Below are 16,924 nucleotides of genomic sequence, written 5' to 3'. Positions count from 1 at the left end.
GCAAACGGAAAGAGAAAGCGCAACCTATATTATAACTCTATAAATGAAGCACACAGACTTCATTAGAGCCACAGAAAGACAAATGTTTTGCTGAAAATGCACAATACACAATTCATTATGTACATTAACAACGATTCGGGACCAATATAATGTAATTTAAAGGAAAACTATGTGAATGGCGCTCTGTGGCGCGGCAGGATTTTCTGTCGGCTGCATTTAAATCCGCGTCTGAAGTTTCCCGCTCTGTTCAGCGTGCAGTATCTCGTGTCTAAACAAATAGTACATGCTGTCAGTGATTTCAACCACTAGAGGCTGCTCTCGCACTGTAATGACAGCAGACCCTTCTCAGCCGCTCCAGCAATGGACGCAACCCGGAAAACTATCGGCATGGATTTTTGCCGATAACCGATAGTTACAGCAATCAACTATCGGTGCCGATTAATCGGCAAAACCGATACATGGGTCGACCTCTATTAAAAACTATATAGTGTAGACATATATATAGCAAAAAAATAATAATAAAAACACAACAAAATTAAATTAAAATTAAAATGGGAAGAATAAAAACCCATCTATTATATACTACAATACTATAATTGTATACGATGATACTAAAATACTATATAAAGTACTATAATGATATTTAAATAACAATGGCTTTGTCAATGTATATTTATAATTATATTAGTCATCAGCAATTCAAATATCGGTTTTGGACCGTGGCCACTTCAAAACTCACATCAGTCGACCACTAATGCATAGTGTGAAGAACAGCGTACGTAAGCACTCACCCTGCCATTAACTGTGTCTGAACGTGCCAGAGGAGCTCGCTGGTCTCTCCTCTCCTCTATCTGCCATGCGATGATGGTAATGTTACCCATCCGCTCACTCTCTGCTGATCTGAGCCAGTGAAATGCCCACAAATAGGTGTCAGACTACATTTCCTGGAATTCCTAATAAATTATATGCTGTGGGATTACGCATCAGCTTTGTGCCTATATTTATCTCACATACCGCAGAGTGAGGTGTAGTCTGTGGTGTTTGTCTTGAAGCAGCTCTTTCACTGTAAACATAGCCGAACCGAGCAGGTACATCTAATAAAACAGAGAGTTTATGAGGCTGAGCAAAACAGGTACAGAATGTTAAGAATAACGGTTTCTGTCTTACAGTCCCCTGTGAGCGGTCCTTCACATCGTAGACAGACAGTTTGACTTGAGTCTGCTGGGTAATCAGAGATTCCTGGAAAAAGGCAATGCTGCTCAAGAAGATTGGATTACTAGTGCCCTAGAAAAAAGAAAAGGAAATGCCTGCATTCAATTCACATTAATATGCAAAATCTGATATTTAACAGGTTTTAGGGCCAGTTTAACAGTTCCATGGCATTTACATAATACACCAGAAAATTCAAAGGAATGTTACATACCCAAAGAACCATGGCAATATCGTGGTTTATATCATTATTGTTTCCCCTTGGGAAAAATAAGTGTACTTAATTGTATTAATTGTGCACTTGTAGTGTACTTCACATTGTATTTGTAGATGTTTACAACCCTGTTTATAACTACGACCCTATGTGTTTGTTCCATCTCTGTTGTTTTGAGTGTTTCTGTGTGTGTCTGTCCAGGTTCCTGCAGGCTGACTGATACTATGTCCTGATTGGTGCATAGTACCTTAAAAAGCACATCATGTATTAAAGAGAAAGTATTAGTGTCACGAATCCTGTCCATGGACTTCCGTCCGATTGGCACCAGAGATCACCCTTCCGTTACATTGACTCTCACACTACATAAACTGTTGCATGTCATCCCGGACTACATATCCCAGCATCCATTGCACTGATTACACACACAGCTGCTGCCAATCACACACCCTACATAAGCCATGGACTTCCTCTCTCTCAATGCCGAGTATTGTTTAGCGCATCACTGTGTTAGCGATAGCTACATCACGGAGCCAGTTCTCAGTCCTAGTTCTCAGTCTAGTGTTGTTATAACCTGATCGCCTGTTTCCTGATCTTTCGTCAGTCATGGATTTTCCCCTTTGTCTTGCCGTTTCGGACTATGTTTGCACCTTGCCTGGACTATTGCTTGTTTGTGGATTCCCCATTTGCCTCACCCTCTGGATTACGTTCGCCGTCATTTGACCCACGCCTGTCTCTGGATTACTCTCTCATCTTGCCTGTGCTATATCTGCTATTGTTGCCGACCCTTGCCTGTTTTTGACCACGTCTGTTAAATAAAGCATTGCATATGGATCCGCACACTTCCTCTGTTCTCTCCGTAACAATTAGAGACTGTGAGTAATGACCGTTTGTTTGAGTTGGCAATCGTTTGTATTTGTGTTGGGGTATTGGACCTTTTGCCTGTTTTCTGACACAGATTTTGGATTGCCCTCTCATTGTGTTCACTTGGCATTGTAAATAGTTTTGTTTGTAAATATTGAGGATTGGGAAAGTAAGGAATCGAATGCCATTTTTGTTTATTGTGAAATTTTTGATCTCCGTTTTGGGCAAGGCAGTTAGTTTGCTTTGCTTTGCTTTGCTTCGCTTTCCTTTCCTATTCAATCCGGTTTAAGAAAGAGAATTAAAATCAAGGTTTTGTTTGTTATTTTGGCCTGGCTTGGATTGCCCTCTCATTGTGTTCACTTGGCATTGTAAATAGTTTTGTTTGTAAATATTGAGGATTGGGAAAATAAGGAATCGAATGCCATTTTTGTTTATTGTGAAATTTTTGATCTCCGTTTTGGGCTAGGCAGTTAGTTTGCTTTGCTTTGCTTTCCTTTCCTATTCAATCCGGTTTAAGAAAGAGAATTAAAATCAAGGTTTTGTTTGTTATTTTGGCCTGGTCTATTCCCAAACTTAGATTCCCAATTTTAAACAATAAACACATTATTGTTTTGCTGCCTATGAATGTCTGTCATTTTGCATCCTTTTCCCTAGACGGAGTGTAACAGTAGATAATGTAATTTTAATTAAATAAAAGGCCCCCTAAAGTGAGCACACTTTCATGACTATGTTTCTTAACACACTTAAGTACACTTTTAAAAACTACATTTTGTAAATGTCAAATTACATTTTATTTTAAAGCACAATCATTGTTTTAATAACCATTTGTCGTGCTTTATAGAAGTACACTTATTTTGATGTGTTGACTAACATACTGAAGCACAAGTTGATTATGTGTTATGCAGTAATAAATTTAAGTATTAAAATATTTAAGGCAAGGCAAGTTTATTTATAGAGCACATTTCATACACAATGGTAATTCAAAGTGCTTTACATAAAAGGAATTAAAATAATCACAACAATGAAAGCAAGGAATTACAATTTTAAAATGATTTAAAAATTAATTTAGAATGAATTAAAACAGATAAGAATAAAAGATGATGATACACAAAATACAATGCTATCAGTGTGGACGTAGCACACTGCTCATTCAGCAAATGCCCAGCTGAACAGATTTGGTTTGAATCTGGATTTGAATGTAGCTACTGTTGGAGCACATCTGAGCTCTTCTGGAAGCTGGTCCCAACTGCAGGTGGCATAATAGCTAAAAGTGGACTCCCCTTGTTTTGAGTGAACCCTGGGTATTTCTAACTGATGATCTGAGTGGTCTGTTAGGTTTATATTCAGTGAGCATTTCTGCAATGTATTGAGGTCCTAGGCCATTTAGTGGTTAATAAACAAGTAATAATACTTAATGCAACTGGAAACCAGTGTAAGGACCTGAGGATTGGTGTGATAGGCTGAGATTTTCTGGTTCTAGTCAGAATCCTGGCAGCAGCGTTCAAGCTATTTAAGTTATTAACATTTAAGTTAATATATATTTAAATGTACAAAATTGCAACTTCATCATTGCAAATGTGTAATTTCAAATATACTTAATTTATAAAATACATGGCATACACATTTCAATCAAAATGGAATTAAAGTATATTTTTTATTACCATAAATGATTGACAGTATATTTGGCAATACACTTTAACTATATTTTAAAGACAATAAAAGTAATTAGGAAATCCTTCTTAAATGGGTCAAAGAAGCACTCTAAAGTTCAAATAATTGCATTTAATATAAGCTAACACAATTACATTTAACTGCAAGTAACATGCAATTAAATGTCCATTCAGTTTGCATTTAATTATATTCTTTTAAACATACCAGATTCATAACAAGTACTCTTTTTTTAAAGTATGCTCAGGTGTACGTTTTCACAAGGGAGACCAGCAAAAAAAAAATCCAAATAATGGCTGTGACCCTTACGTACAATGATGGAATCAGATGGCCATACCACGCTACTGACTGATATGATTGAACACCATGTTCATATTGCATGGTATTTTCATCTCACCTCAGAATATTCAAAGGATACATCAACATGGTCAAAAAAACCTTGTATATCATGATACTTTTTGTTTTCATCCTCACCTCTATAATTTCAGTCTGTGCATGTTTGGTCCAAAACGCCTGTGGAGGGGTGGTGCAGCTCACTGCTACAAAGCTACTGGGCTTACGGTCTAGTGATGGAGTGACAAGCTCACTGCATGCTGGGAAAAGAAGGACAACAAGTCAGTATATTAATCATGAAAGGAGAAAAGTGATTTAGCTGTAATCACACTCATAGTAGCATTACAATCCAGTCTTTGTAAGCAACCATCTGAAATGTGTCTTACGATTAAAAGTGAAATATGCCATAGAAACAAATGTCATATAACCCTAGGTGGCTAACTGCCATCAACATGACGTTTCGTCATGGAAAAAAGTAATGAAACTGTCAGTGAGTCAGACAAAACCCAGTGCACCTAACACATTGGAAATATTTGATTTAACAGCCCAGAGATAGGCTGTATAAATGTTTATTACATGTGAGCTAAGAGGGTATGGCTGAGAAAGTGTTTCCTTTACAAATACAGTAGGCCGGATATTGTTAGTGGCGGTAACCAAAAAAGGAGGAAGAATATGAGGTGAAAACTCTTCAGTGGTTACAGATGTACATGCATCTCCTGAATGAGTGGATAGCAGCATTGGTGGCGTTGTATAATAGACAGGAAATTCACTTCGGTATCGCTGCACCTTGATCACTTTATGATTGACTGAACTGCTGATACTCACCCAGACTGAACTCAAGCACTGGCTCATCAGGATCCTGACTGTTTCCTAAACACATGTGAAACACCACACAGAATTGCCATGAATACCGAGTCTTTTTATTAGTTTGTTAGCAAAGTATATAATCTTTACATGATTTTACTATTAAATGTTAAGATTATCTTAATGCAAGATATGTAGTCTTAAAGAAATATTCTGGGTAAAATCATGGTTGGGCAACATTCTTCGCATCCCCCAGTATGTGGAATCTGAATGACAGGAAAAGGAATTTACTTAACTGTAATTCTAAGAAAATCAACAGTCACACAGCAGAGTAATTTTATTAGTCTAACACAAATTTTGTGCTAAAACACATGATTTAGATGAATTATGCCTCTTATTCACTATATTTTACATGAATTTAAACTCAAAGGTCCATATTTATTATCACAGCCACTAAACAGATCTACATCATCAAAAATATCCCTCACACTGTTTTCAGATAAATGTAAAAATAAATATTGACATTAGAAAAATGTAAATCTACTGATAATTTGGGTATTTTATGTGTACGATAATGTTTATTGGTAACTCGTAAAGAAAAATGCAATTTATTATTAAATATTCAAGCAGTTCAGCAGATTAAAACTACTAACATTTCTTCGAACTTGAATCACAAATTTAAATAGAATTCAAAATAAATTCTCAATTAAAATGTGAACAGATCAATTCTGTCATCATTTACACACCCTCATGTCATTCCAAACCTGTATGACTGCTTGGTTACCAACATTCAAAATATCTTCTTTTGTGTTGCTCAGAAGAAAAAAGTACATACACGCTTGGAACAATACGAGGGTGAATAAATTAAGATGGAATTAAACCCTTTCAGAATTCAACTGACAATGCCTTTTAAACTCTATTTAAATTTGTGAATGAATTTTTGGACGAACTATACCTTTAAGGTCTATTCAGAGCACCTGTGGCATTCTAATTATTACCACAGAAAAAACATATCTACGGTGGCCGAGAGAGCTCAACACGCTGCAAATGAAAAAAACACATGTAAATAGAAAAAACACATGCTAATTAAGAAAACATCTTCATACATTTGACCACACACGCGCTGCAAATGCTCACAGCGCAACCAAATAAAGAAACACGCTGCAAAAACAGAAACGTGCTGCAAATAATAATAATTAGTTACATTTACAGTATATAGCGCTTTTCTGGGTACTCAAATCGCTTTACATGAAAGCGGGGGAATCTCCTCAACCACCACCAGTGTGCAGCATCCACCTGGATGATGCGACGGCGGCAGCCATAGTGCGCCAGAACGCCCACCACACACCAGCTTACTGGTGGAGAGGAGACAGAGTGATGAAGCCAATCAGTGTATGGGGATGATTAGGAGGCCATGATGGTCAGAGGCCAATGGGCAAATCTGGCCAGAATGCCGGGGTTATAGCCCTAATCTTTTTCAAAGGACATTCTGGGATTTTTAAAGGCCACAAAGAGTCAGGACCTCGGTTTAACGTCTCATCTGAAGGATGGTGCTTTTTACAGAATAGTGTCCCCGTCACTATACTGGGGCATTAGAACCCACACAGACTGCAGGGTGAGCACCCCCTGCTGGCTTCACTAACACCTTTTCCAGCAGCAAGATTTACTACACTAACCATAGTTTAACCATGGTATTTGTGCAACTGTGGTAATACAAATGGTAATCAATAATAAAAAATAAAAAACATGGTTAATTTTCGTTTTGTTGGTGTCCTCCCATTGTGGTCTGTACTTGCGTTTCTGTATTTGGTTGTGTTGTGAGCATTTGCAGTGTGTTATTTTTTTGTTTGTGTTGTGAGCATTTGCAGCGTGTTTTTGTATTTGATTGTGTTGTGAGCATTTGCAGCACATGTGCTGTCAAACTGATGAAGATGTTTTCTTAATTTGCTGGTACTTTTTCTATTTGCATGTGTTTTCTGAAGTTGCAGCGCGTTGAGCTCTCTCGGCCACCGTACATATCTCACATGTCAGGAATATATATATACTGAATATATATATACATATATATATATATATATATCACAAAAGTATAAACTTCTTGTAGGCCTACAGCCAAAAGTTATTTGTGTAGGCAAACCCCCACACAATCAAGCTAATAATAATAATAATAATAATAATAATAATACCTGTTAGCGCCAACCCCATCATCTCAGAGGACAAATCAAATGTGTTGGCTCGGTACACAGACCATGGCCTGTGGCGTGGACTGCGCTCCCTTCCTGCCATCTTGGCTCCAGTTACTTCAGTGACCAATGTAAGTAACTCTTACACTCCCACTTTATGTTGCCAGTAAAGATTTTCCAGTAATCCAGGCTCTGTTTCAGTCTAAAAGTTAGGAATCTAAAAGCAAGAGAGAGAAGGGGACAGAAAGGATGAGTCAACATTCGCGTCACCATCTGTCTGGAGACCGAAGAACCAGCGGACCCCGAGGCTGTTTACCTGAGACAACCAAAGAATGAGACTTGTGCTTGATCTCAAACCACTATGTATGTCTCTGCATTATTTATGCGGTTTCATATGAGAACATTTATAATTGAACACAATGGCAGAACAATCAGAAAGCCAGAAAATTGTCTTATGTTTATGAATAGATAATTCATGACTTAAAGGAAATGTTTCACAAACAGGATGCTAAGAAAGATTCCCAATAACACACAACTTCAGCCAAACACTTCATATGCTGTACCTAAAGTGTACATATGATTAACTTCTCCTCCATAGAATATTAAAAAAATAAGACAGTGGTTGTGCAAGACAGACAAACTAAACCATAATCTAAAAGCAATGCAATTAAATGTACATTAAGTGCAAATATCCTGTCTTGCTGGCAAAGTCCGAAAATGAAGCAGATGAAAACATTTAGCAAGTTTTAATCTTGGACCTCTTTATTAGGCTAGTCTTTTCACAGAAACACTGACCAATATATATATATTTAATAAGTAGTTTTGTTATAGGGTTTATTTGTTTCTGTATGAAATCATTCATTTTAAAAGCTGGAAACCAGTTAATAACCTGGTAATTTAGTTCTGATCATTTTGCATGAACTCAAGGAAAAATGAAAAAATGAACTGTAAACTTAATTGCACACTTTTGTCATGCCACTTATTTGCTTAGAGCAGACTGTAATTGTTTATTAATGCATATATAATGGTCAAAAATCATTTATTTTATTTTATTTAAAAAATAAAGTTCACTCTAAAAAATGAAGTGGCTTTGTAAATATCCTGAGCGCAGGTTTTTGAGTCACAGCCAGAGAGCAACTGTCTTCTCAGTGCCGCAGAATTGGTGCATTTCTTCTGTGAAATTCAGGTTTGTGTATTTTTATTTCATCTATAAAATAATTTCTATGCTTTAAATAATTTGATTTAATGCAAAGCAACACACAGACGCTATTAGGCGATGTCATTAACCTGCTGGCTTGCAAAAAATAAATGCATACAATTTTATTACTAAAGATAGTGAAAATAATTAATTTGGATGATAAATATATCCCCAGAACTGTGCACTGTTTGTCACAGCATCTTTCGGTTATGAGTGAAACGCATGGTGGCATTCTGAAGTGGGGGGGGGCCCGACTTCATTTCCTGCAAAGTGCGCTTTTGTAAACGTTTAAACTAACATTGTAATATATCTTCTATATCTATTTTATATCTATAGATTTTATTTTAGGCAAGTCATGTTGATTTGAGAAGGCTAAACTGATCAAACGTGATCAACTCACTGTCTGCCGCTATCCGCTTGGTTGCCACTTTAAAAAACAAAAACTTGAATTTAACAAGCAAAAAATGTTCCAAACATTTGTCTAAATTCACTTAATAAAGAAACGAAAAGAAACGTAACCACTTTGCAACTGAAAACAAAACTGAACTATTTTAATGGCTGCAACAGCAGCTGTGTAATTAGGAAGCGAGAGAGAGAAAAAAGACACGGGCTCCAGTCGGACTCGGGCCGAGAATTCGGATAAGCTGTCAGACAAGAACCGGGCTATAGGGCCTGAGCGTCTCGGGCCAGGTCTGTATTCTTAATGGCCACATCTGTACAAAGGTGTACCTTTTGAAAAGGTACTGCCCCAGTGACAGCTATCGTACCTTTTTTTCTGAGAGTGTAAAATAAACTGCTGTTGGTCACTTTGCCATACATAAAGAATTGGAGACTGGGTGAAGGATTATATTTATCACAAAGCGCTTTATCAAAGCAGAGAAAATAAGACTGAAAATAGGGTTGCAAGACTCTCAGCATGTCCAACCCTCAGGGATTATTCAGGAAGAATGAACCAGGCCCAGTGATAGCGTCATTTATTTGCTCTCTCTGTGTTGTTTTAGTATCCAGTTCACTAAAGGAAGTATGCCAAGAACGTAAGTGCAAACGTAGTACTACAAAATTAGCTGAACGCAGTTTCCGTCGAGCAACTTCCTATTCTGAGTGTTTGGCTGCAAAGGATGCAGCAAACTATTACAGTACGCTGGGACTGTACAACACGATTGAATCCTGTCACAATGAGGGTGAATGAGGATGCAAATACTCTACATCCGTGGCGGATGGAGGGTTTTTGGCTGTGGTATAGGCAAAGCAGCCGGTAGTGAGCTGCAGTCTGGGTCTGAAGGGGTGGACGACTGCTTCTGACTCAGGCTCCAGCAAACACGACCAACAACCCACCAGCCATCCATCTGCCTGATATAGTCCACCACACATTTATCATAATGTGTTCACAGCAATTAAGAATAAAAATGGGCCATAATCAGAATACTCACCTCCCGCCTGCAGTTAAAGATTTCCATAAACTGTAGCAGAAGGATTGATGATTACCACACTCATATTAGCCTTGACATTTCACGCATATTAACCAGCAGTCTCTGCGCTGCTTCATTCTCTAAAATGATTTCTTACAGACCTCATTCAGACTTACATTCAATTAGGATTAAAAGAAACTGCCTTCATGCCAAATGCACCAATTTGATACAGATTCCATCAGGAGAATATGGAAATATTCAGAAAACAGATGAACGTGACTGTGGTGAGATGTTTGTTGATGCTAATTAAATGTTGTCTCTCACCTCAAGGATCTTGCTGTAGTCACTCATCTGAATCACTCACAGCACAACACAACACAAACACATTTAACAGATACAAGCTGCCTCTTCCACTCATAATGTGAGAAGACAGACAGTTTTATGGAATCAGGAATGGAACTAGGGGATGACATTCTAAAAAAAAATAAAAGACATTAAAGGTTATTTATATTTAAATGATATAAATTATACTTTTATTCAACAAGGATGCATTACATTGATAAAGCATAAAGACATTTATAATGTTACAGATGATTTCTATTTAAAAACTAAAATGCTGCTAACTTTCTATTTTTCTAGGAATCCTGAAAAAAAATGTCTCACAGTTTCACAAAAATATGAAAGCACAACTGGAGAATAATTTCTGTAAAAATTTTGCTTTTCCATCATAGGAATAAATTACATTTTAAAATATAGTCAAATACAAAACAGTTATTCTAAAATAAAATATTTCACATTATTATTGTTTTACAAATTTTGTCAACTCTGAGCCAACATTTTACTCAGCTTTACATATCCTAGTACATTACAAATCACAAATTTACTTTGTTTTGAATTTATTTCTCAGCACTGCAACACAAATGATCATTTCAAGACACTGTTGATGCAAACATTGACACTACATATTGGACACTACAAAAAAGTCTTAATAACCAAAAAAAAAGATTTTGGTCAATTTTGGTTTTTGCATCTCGAGGTCTTTCACTTAAGGCAAAAATGCCAAAAATAAATCTTAAGAAAAAAAAAAGAATGGCACAGGGCTGATCGAACAAATTTTTTCTGACTTACTGGTTGCCTGTAACATGAATTTCACGAAAATAAAAAAGGACCACTGTACGAACATAACCTATTGTTATGGGCTAAATTATGATGGAGAACTATATGCTGTGAAATGCATATGTTGAATATTTTCTATATGCCCATGGATTGACAAAAATAATTAAATCCAACAAACACAGCCCCATTATGTTTTAGTAATGAGTAAAACCACAGATGATATGTGATTTTGCGTTTGCTGAAAAAAGAATTGGCAGCAGATCTGAGAACAGAAAGTGTTTGGATGCCTCAGTGAACACTGCTGGTTCAATTATCAGGAAGAGGAAGTTACAACCAACACTGCTTCAAAAAAGTCATGCCTCAAAGCTTTTTGTGTAAAAACGGAGATGACTTATAAGAGAAGTCACAAACAGGACCACTTTAAAAGGAACTGGAGTATCTGAAAATGGTGCACAGGTTAGCCATATCTTCAGCTTTGTGCAACACTGGACAGGACCAGTGATGTGTTGCAGCAGCCTGAAGCTGCACATCATCCCAGAACGTTCACTAGCACAGACCAATCAGCTATGAGCCTTTCTTGCTGTTGTAGATTTCAGGAATAAGAAAATGAGTGAATAATTATGCATCCTATTCAACAGAATCCATTGTTATAAGATTAATTGACTTATGTGATTATTATTATAATGTTAGTATTGTAACAAGCTCATATAAATATTGCTAGAAAGAGATGATTCAGGGTACGTTTACACAACAACGATGTACTAAAAACGGAAAGGTTTTACTTTGAATTTTTGAAAAGTCTCATGTACAGATGATAATGTTGTCAAAATGGTCCTTGTTCACCATTTTTGTAGTTTACATAAAAATGACATCAGAGATGGTATAATTTTCAAAAACTTGCACTTTGAAACCCATTTTTCAGGCCTCCAAAACACTGTTTTGTGTAAATGCAGAGCCGATCCTCCCTATACGCAAAATACGCAAGCTGTGTAGGGTCCCCGAAACACCAGGGGCCCCCTTTGCTCTCAAAGATTATTTAATTTTAGTATGGTTTTTGAATTTGGTCAGCAGTTATGAATACATGAATTATAATTTATTTTAATGCGGTGCGCTGGCGCCCTTTCTACGTAAAAAGCAGTCAAATCATGTAATGTGAATGTCGTACAGTCTTGCTCAAGACTAAAAAAACTAGTTGAAAGCTTACCGAGCCGCAGAAGAGACGCTGTTTCTCAAGCACTTTCCGCGAGCGTGATTCGAGACAGAGTGAAAAATGCATTTCATTCATTCGTTCATAACCCACTCAACCCCCCCCCCCCCATTTAACACAACCACAGTTTTGCTTAGGGCCCCCAGAAGTCTAGGACCGGCACTGTGTAAATGTGTAAATGAACAGCTAAAATACATAAAGAGTTTTCGGGTGTTTAGTTGAAACCGGTGTTGTGTAAAGGCTAGGACAGCAGCCGACTTGAACTGTAACTCTCATAAAGTATTTCAATGTACACTACTGTTAAAAAGCTATATGAGTCAGATTTTTACAACAACAAAAAAATACTTTAAGGAATGTTTAAGATTATTAAATTGATAAAGAGTGACAATAAACACATGTATAATGTTACAAAATGTTACTATCATAATAAATGTTGTTCTTTTCTTTTCTGTTCTAACTTTCTATTCATCAAATAATCCTGAAAAAAAGATGTATCACAGTCTCCACAAAAATATTAAGCAGCAACTGTTTTCAACATTGATAACAATAAGAAATGTTTCTTGAGCAGCAAATCAGCATATTATAATGATTTCTGAAGCATCATGTGACACTGAAGTCTGAAGTAATGTCTGAAAATATAACTTTTTAATCACAGGAATAAATTACATTTCAATTTGAAATATATTAAAATAGAAAATAAAGTTATTTTTAAAAAATGTAGTAATATTTTGCAGAATATTTACTGTATTTTTATTAAATAAATGCTGCATGAAAGGGAAAAAAATCCTACTGACCCCAAACTTTTGAATGGTATTACAAAAAAAGAGTACAAATTATTTTAGACAGTCTGCGACAAAAAACTAGCTGGAGTAGTTGTGCAGTGTGTCAGAAATAGAGACGGGTGTCCGTTAGGTGAAAGCTCAATGTCACACACTTCCACATCTTGACAGCTCCATTGGTAATAAAGGGAGAGCAATTTATTTCTGGCTCATCGTGGCACACTGGGACAAAGGACAACTCCTGTTTCAGTATTCAACTACTGTATTATGATGACATTATCATTGTTTGAAGAGCATATTATTTGTCTTCTGCACAATTTTCAATTAATTAATTCAGCTCAAACCATTTACACACATAAAGACCTGTTTGAAAACAGTTATTTTTGTGAACAATTGGTGGACACAACACAACAATCCGTCCGCATACAGACCTTGACATGCACGCTGTTGCAGTGTCACTCTAAACTGTCACTTCTCAGTCTCCCACAACCACATCCTGGCCTTTTGCTTAATCAGGAAGTGTGAGTGACTTTCTCTTTATAGCTGAGCTTTCTGGGACTGGCAGTGAGCAGAGATTTTCTATTGAACTGTTACCTCAGCAGAGCTGTGTATACATGCTACAGACCTGCATATTCAGGTCTACTAATCAATAGCACTGTTGAGGTGCTGTTTCTTGGGTCCTAACGCAGATGTTTCATTCATCCAATGCAATGCATATGTGTCTTAACAGCATCCATCAAGGGTGCAAAAAGGGGGCTCATGAGCACATTTTTAATCCCAAATTGTCAAATGGGACACCCTACAATCTCATGGACTTCATGGATGTAAAATGCAAGTCTGCAAGTACACATCAAGGGCACTATTATGGAGAGGGCCTGTCTCTCGTGTTTTTTATATTCAAAGCACATGACAGGAAACTGGAAGTGGAACAAAAGAGTATCAAACAGTTTTGGATGTATTGTATCCTTTGAAACAATTTGGCAGGGAAATCAAGTAGAAGAGATCTAAAGTAATTATGGCATGGACAACACTTTCAGCATCTCTGAAACTAAAAGAGGAACAGAGGCGGGCAATATTACGGAGGAGGCGGTACAATCAATGACACATTTAGATTGTGAAAAGATTAACATTTAAATCTGAAATTCAAACATAGAGTCCCAACCCTAAAAGTCACTGGTTCTCATGCGTGCTATAAACAAGAGTGACACGGCAGTCCAAATATGTTGAATGGAGAATGACGTGAATAAATATTGACAGTATTCATTTTTGGCTGAACTATACCTTTACATCTCCAATAAGTTCACTGAAGCAAAGTCTAAAAATAAAAAAGAACCATAATTCTGAGAAAAGAAAAAAAAAAATCAAAGAAGAGTTTTTGCCATTTAATCTCTGTTTTGATTGGATTCCTATCAACTGTAATTACAGCAACCACAATCATAATGAACAGCCATTTCCTTTCAGTGATGAGTCACTGCCTGGGTGAGAACAGGATTATCCATGCTCTCATGGGACACAGCCATCATTCCAGAAGTGAGGGGGACAGAAATGTCAAATGTAATAACTTTTTTCTGGTCAAATTAACAGGTTTTATTTATTTGTCTTACTTTTAATTAGTTAAGAAATGTAATGCCTGGATAAATCAGACTCACAATTATGTGTTATATTTAACAAAAAAACCAAAAGACCCCCACCCCCTCACCCAACAACCAGACTGGGTTTTAGGGCCACATCTGGCCCGGGGACCAAGCCGAGTCTCAGCCAGATCTGCCTTTAAAGTTTATTGTAATAAAATAATACAGTATACAGGCCAGATCTGGGCCACATCAATAAATAAGAGTTATTTTACACGCTGTTGGCCGGATCTGGGCCAGAGGAAATAGTTTGTGTCTGTTTTCAGTGTGTGGGCCAGTTTTGGGCCGGGGACCCAGCCAGAATTGGGCCAGAACTAAAGCAAAGATGTGGCCCAGAGGTGGGCCAGACAAATTTTGCTATCTGCATGGGGAACATCTTGGATGACATGGGGGTGAGTAAATAATCAGGAAATTTGTATTCTGGAAGTGAACTAATCCTTTAATGTTCACATCTCCTCATTTTGGATACGAATAAAATGCCAGGTCATGCATAGACTATCTTTTTTCTTCTAATTCAAATCTAGATCTATTCACACTGGCCCCTGAAAACCATTACGTTATCACACTTGCCTGAAAAAGAGCCGGGGACGAATTTACATTTTATTAAAAGTGGGGGCCCGCATCCCCCATGTATTCTATGCCCATGCATGCTCTACTTTCATCTCTAGACCTTACATAATTTCGTCTGGCAGAGCGAAATTCTATTTCTCGTATTCTAAACATTTGAGAATAGATTCTGAGCTTGGTTTCTTTCCCACATATGGCACGTGTGTGCGTTAGACACAATCACCGCGGCGGGCTTCCTCGCCAGTGAGTTCCTCTTGCAGTGAGAGGTTGTTGAATAGAGATGGTGGAATAAACTATTAATGTTCGATCGGTTTATATCGTGACAAATGTTCTGCGAGAATAGAAACAAAGCTACAGGCTTTTCATTACAGTTTTCATTTTTCGCATGACATTGAAAAATAATATCATTTCATTTTACTTCACTTCATTTTTCTTAATTACTAGTTTTCAGATCCTTCAGTTCCCTTTCAGTCGGTCACTCTCGACGTCACGTCGGAGGACCGACGAATTGGGATCTCGCTTAGAGGGACCAATCTACTTCGAGTGTAAACTAAACGAGCCAATGCACATTGGCATGCGATTATTGCATCCAGCTGCTGCTGATCACAGCGTGAGTATAAGTAGGCAGCAGATGCAGCGCATATTCAGCTTTTCGCTTCGGAGCCGAGCGATCACATCGTTCTGCTCCTGACTACTCTACTGAGAGAAGAAGACTGAACGAGTTCAGCGCGCTCTTGGAGAGCTCTTCGGGGACCGTAGCAATGCCTGGATCGGATCCAGAAATAATGGCTATGAATTCCCGGCTCGCCGTAGGGGTAGGGCTCGAGTGTCTCGGAATCAGTTGTGCGAACACAGGGACTTGGTGCTCTCACACCTCAGTTTCACCGTGTCCCGAGCCCTCAAGGTTGCACGATTTGGTTCTCGGGGTGGTCCGCGCTGGTTCTCAGCACCCAGCCTCGGTACCTCTCTTCCTGGAGGTGCATGAGGAGCTCAACAGGTTGTGGACGGCACCTTTTTACTGCCGGAAACTGATTTGCTGGATCCTCCTCCCTCACCACCCTCGATGGTGGGGCAGCTAGGGGGTTACAAGGGTCACCCCGGTGGAGCGGTTGGTTGCGATGCAGTTGTGTACCGCCTCCAATCGGCAGGGAGAACCGTGCCTCCCCTCCCGGGTCTGTAGGTACTCGACTGGCCAGCGATGCCTATACAACCTGTGGGGAAGCTGCCTCCGCCTTACACGCTACGGCATCATTGCAAGTGCACCAGGCCAAGGCACTGAGGGACTTGCACGAGGGTGGTCACGACCCGGAAGTTCGCAGAGAACTCCGCACCGCGGCGGACCTCGCGCCACGAGCGACGAAGGTTACGGCGCGGTCTCTGGGTCGTCCGATGTCCACTATGGTGGTCCGGGAGCGCCATTTCTGGCTGTGACTGGCTGACATGCGCGAGACGGACAAGACACGATTCTTGAATGCCCTCGTGTCCCAGGCCGGCCGGTCGGCGACACGGTGGAGAACTTGCCCAGCGGTTCTCCGCTGACCAAAGCAGACTGCGGCCATCAGGTACATCCTGCCTCCACCTCTGGGGCGACCCAGAGGTGGAGGGACATGCTCTTCAGGACCTGCGTTTTTCCGCACTGCCCCACTGCGGGTATGCCTGTAGTTCTGTTGATGCCACTAGCGCGGTGTCTCGGAGCCTGGCTTGAGCTACCCAGCCCGTCTCGATGGCTACTTCGAACCATCAGG

The 16,924-nt window shown here is 38.7% G+C and overlaps 1 protein-coding gene across 1 annotated transcript in view; it reads right to left on the bottom strand.

Annotated features, from left to right (window-relative positions):
• Nucleotides 1-16,924, bottom strand: part of LOC107551052 (type I inositol 3,4-bisphosphate 4-phosphatase) — a 33,370-nt gene that overhangs the window by 12,199 nt on the left and 4,247 nt on the right. The window contains exons 2-7 of the mRNA XM_016232542.1: nucleotides 7,276-7,489; nucleotides 5,111-5,155; nucleotides 4,427-4,545; nucleotides 1,168-1,284; nucleotides 1,015-1,094; nucleotides 788-900 (exon numbers count right to left, since the gene is read on the bottom strand). Coding sequence (XP_016088028.1) covers nucleotides 788-900; nucleotides 1,015-1,094; nucleotides 1,168-1,284; nucleotides 4,427-4,545; nucleotides 5,111-5,155; nucleotides 7,276-7,375 — 574 coding nt within the window. The 5' untranslated portion in view covers nucleotides 7,376-7,489. The remainder of the gene's footprint in view (nucleotides 1-787; nucleotides 901-1,014; nucleotides 1,095-1,167; nucleotides 1,285-4,426; nucleotides 4,546-5,110; nucleotides 5,156-7,275; nucleotides 7,490-16,924) is intronic.

Source organism: Sinocyclocheilus grahami, unplaced genomic scaffold (assembly GCF_001515645.1).
Source record: "Sinocyclocheilus grahami isolate Dianchi unplaced genomic scaffold, SAMN03320097.WGS_v1.1 scaffold413.1, whole genome shotgun sequence".
NCBI classification, from domain to species: Eukaryota; Metazoa; Chordata; class Actinopteri; order Cypriniformes; family Cyprinidae; genus Sinocyclocheilus; species Sinocyclocheilus grahami.
Note: the sequence above shows the minus strand (reverse complement) of the source record. Positions and strands in the feature narration are given on the sequence as shown.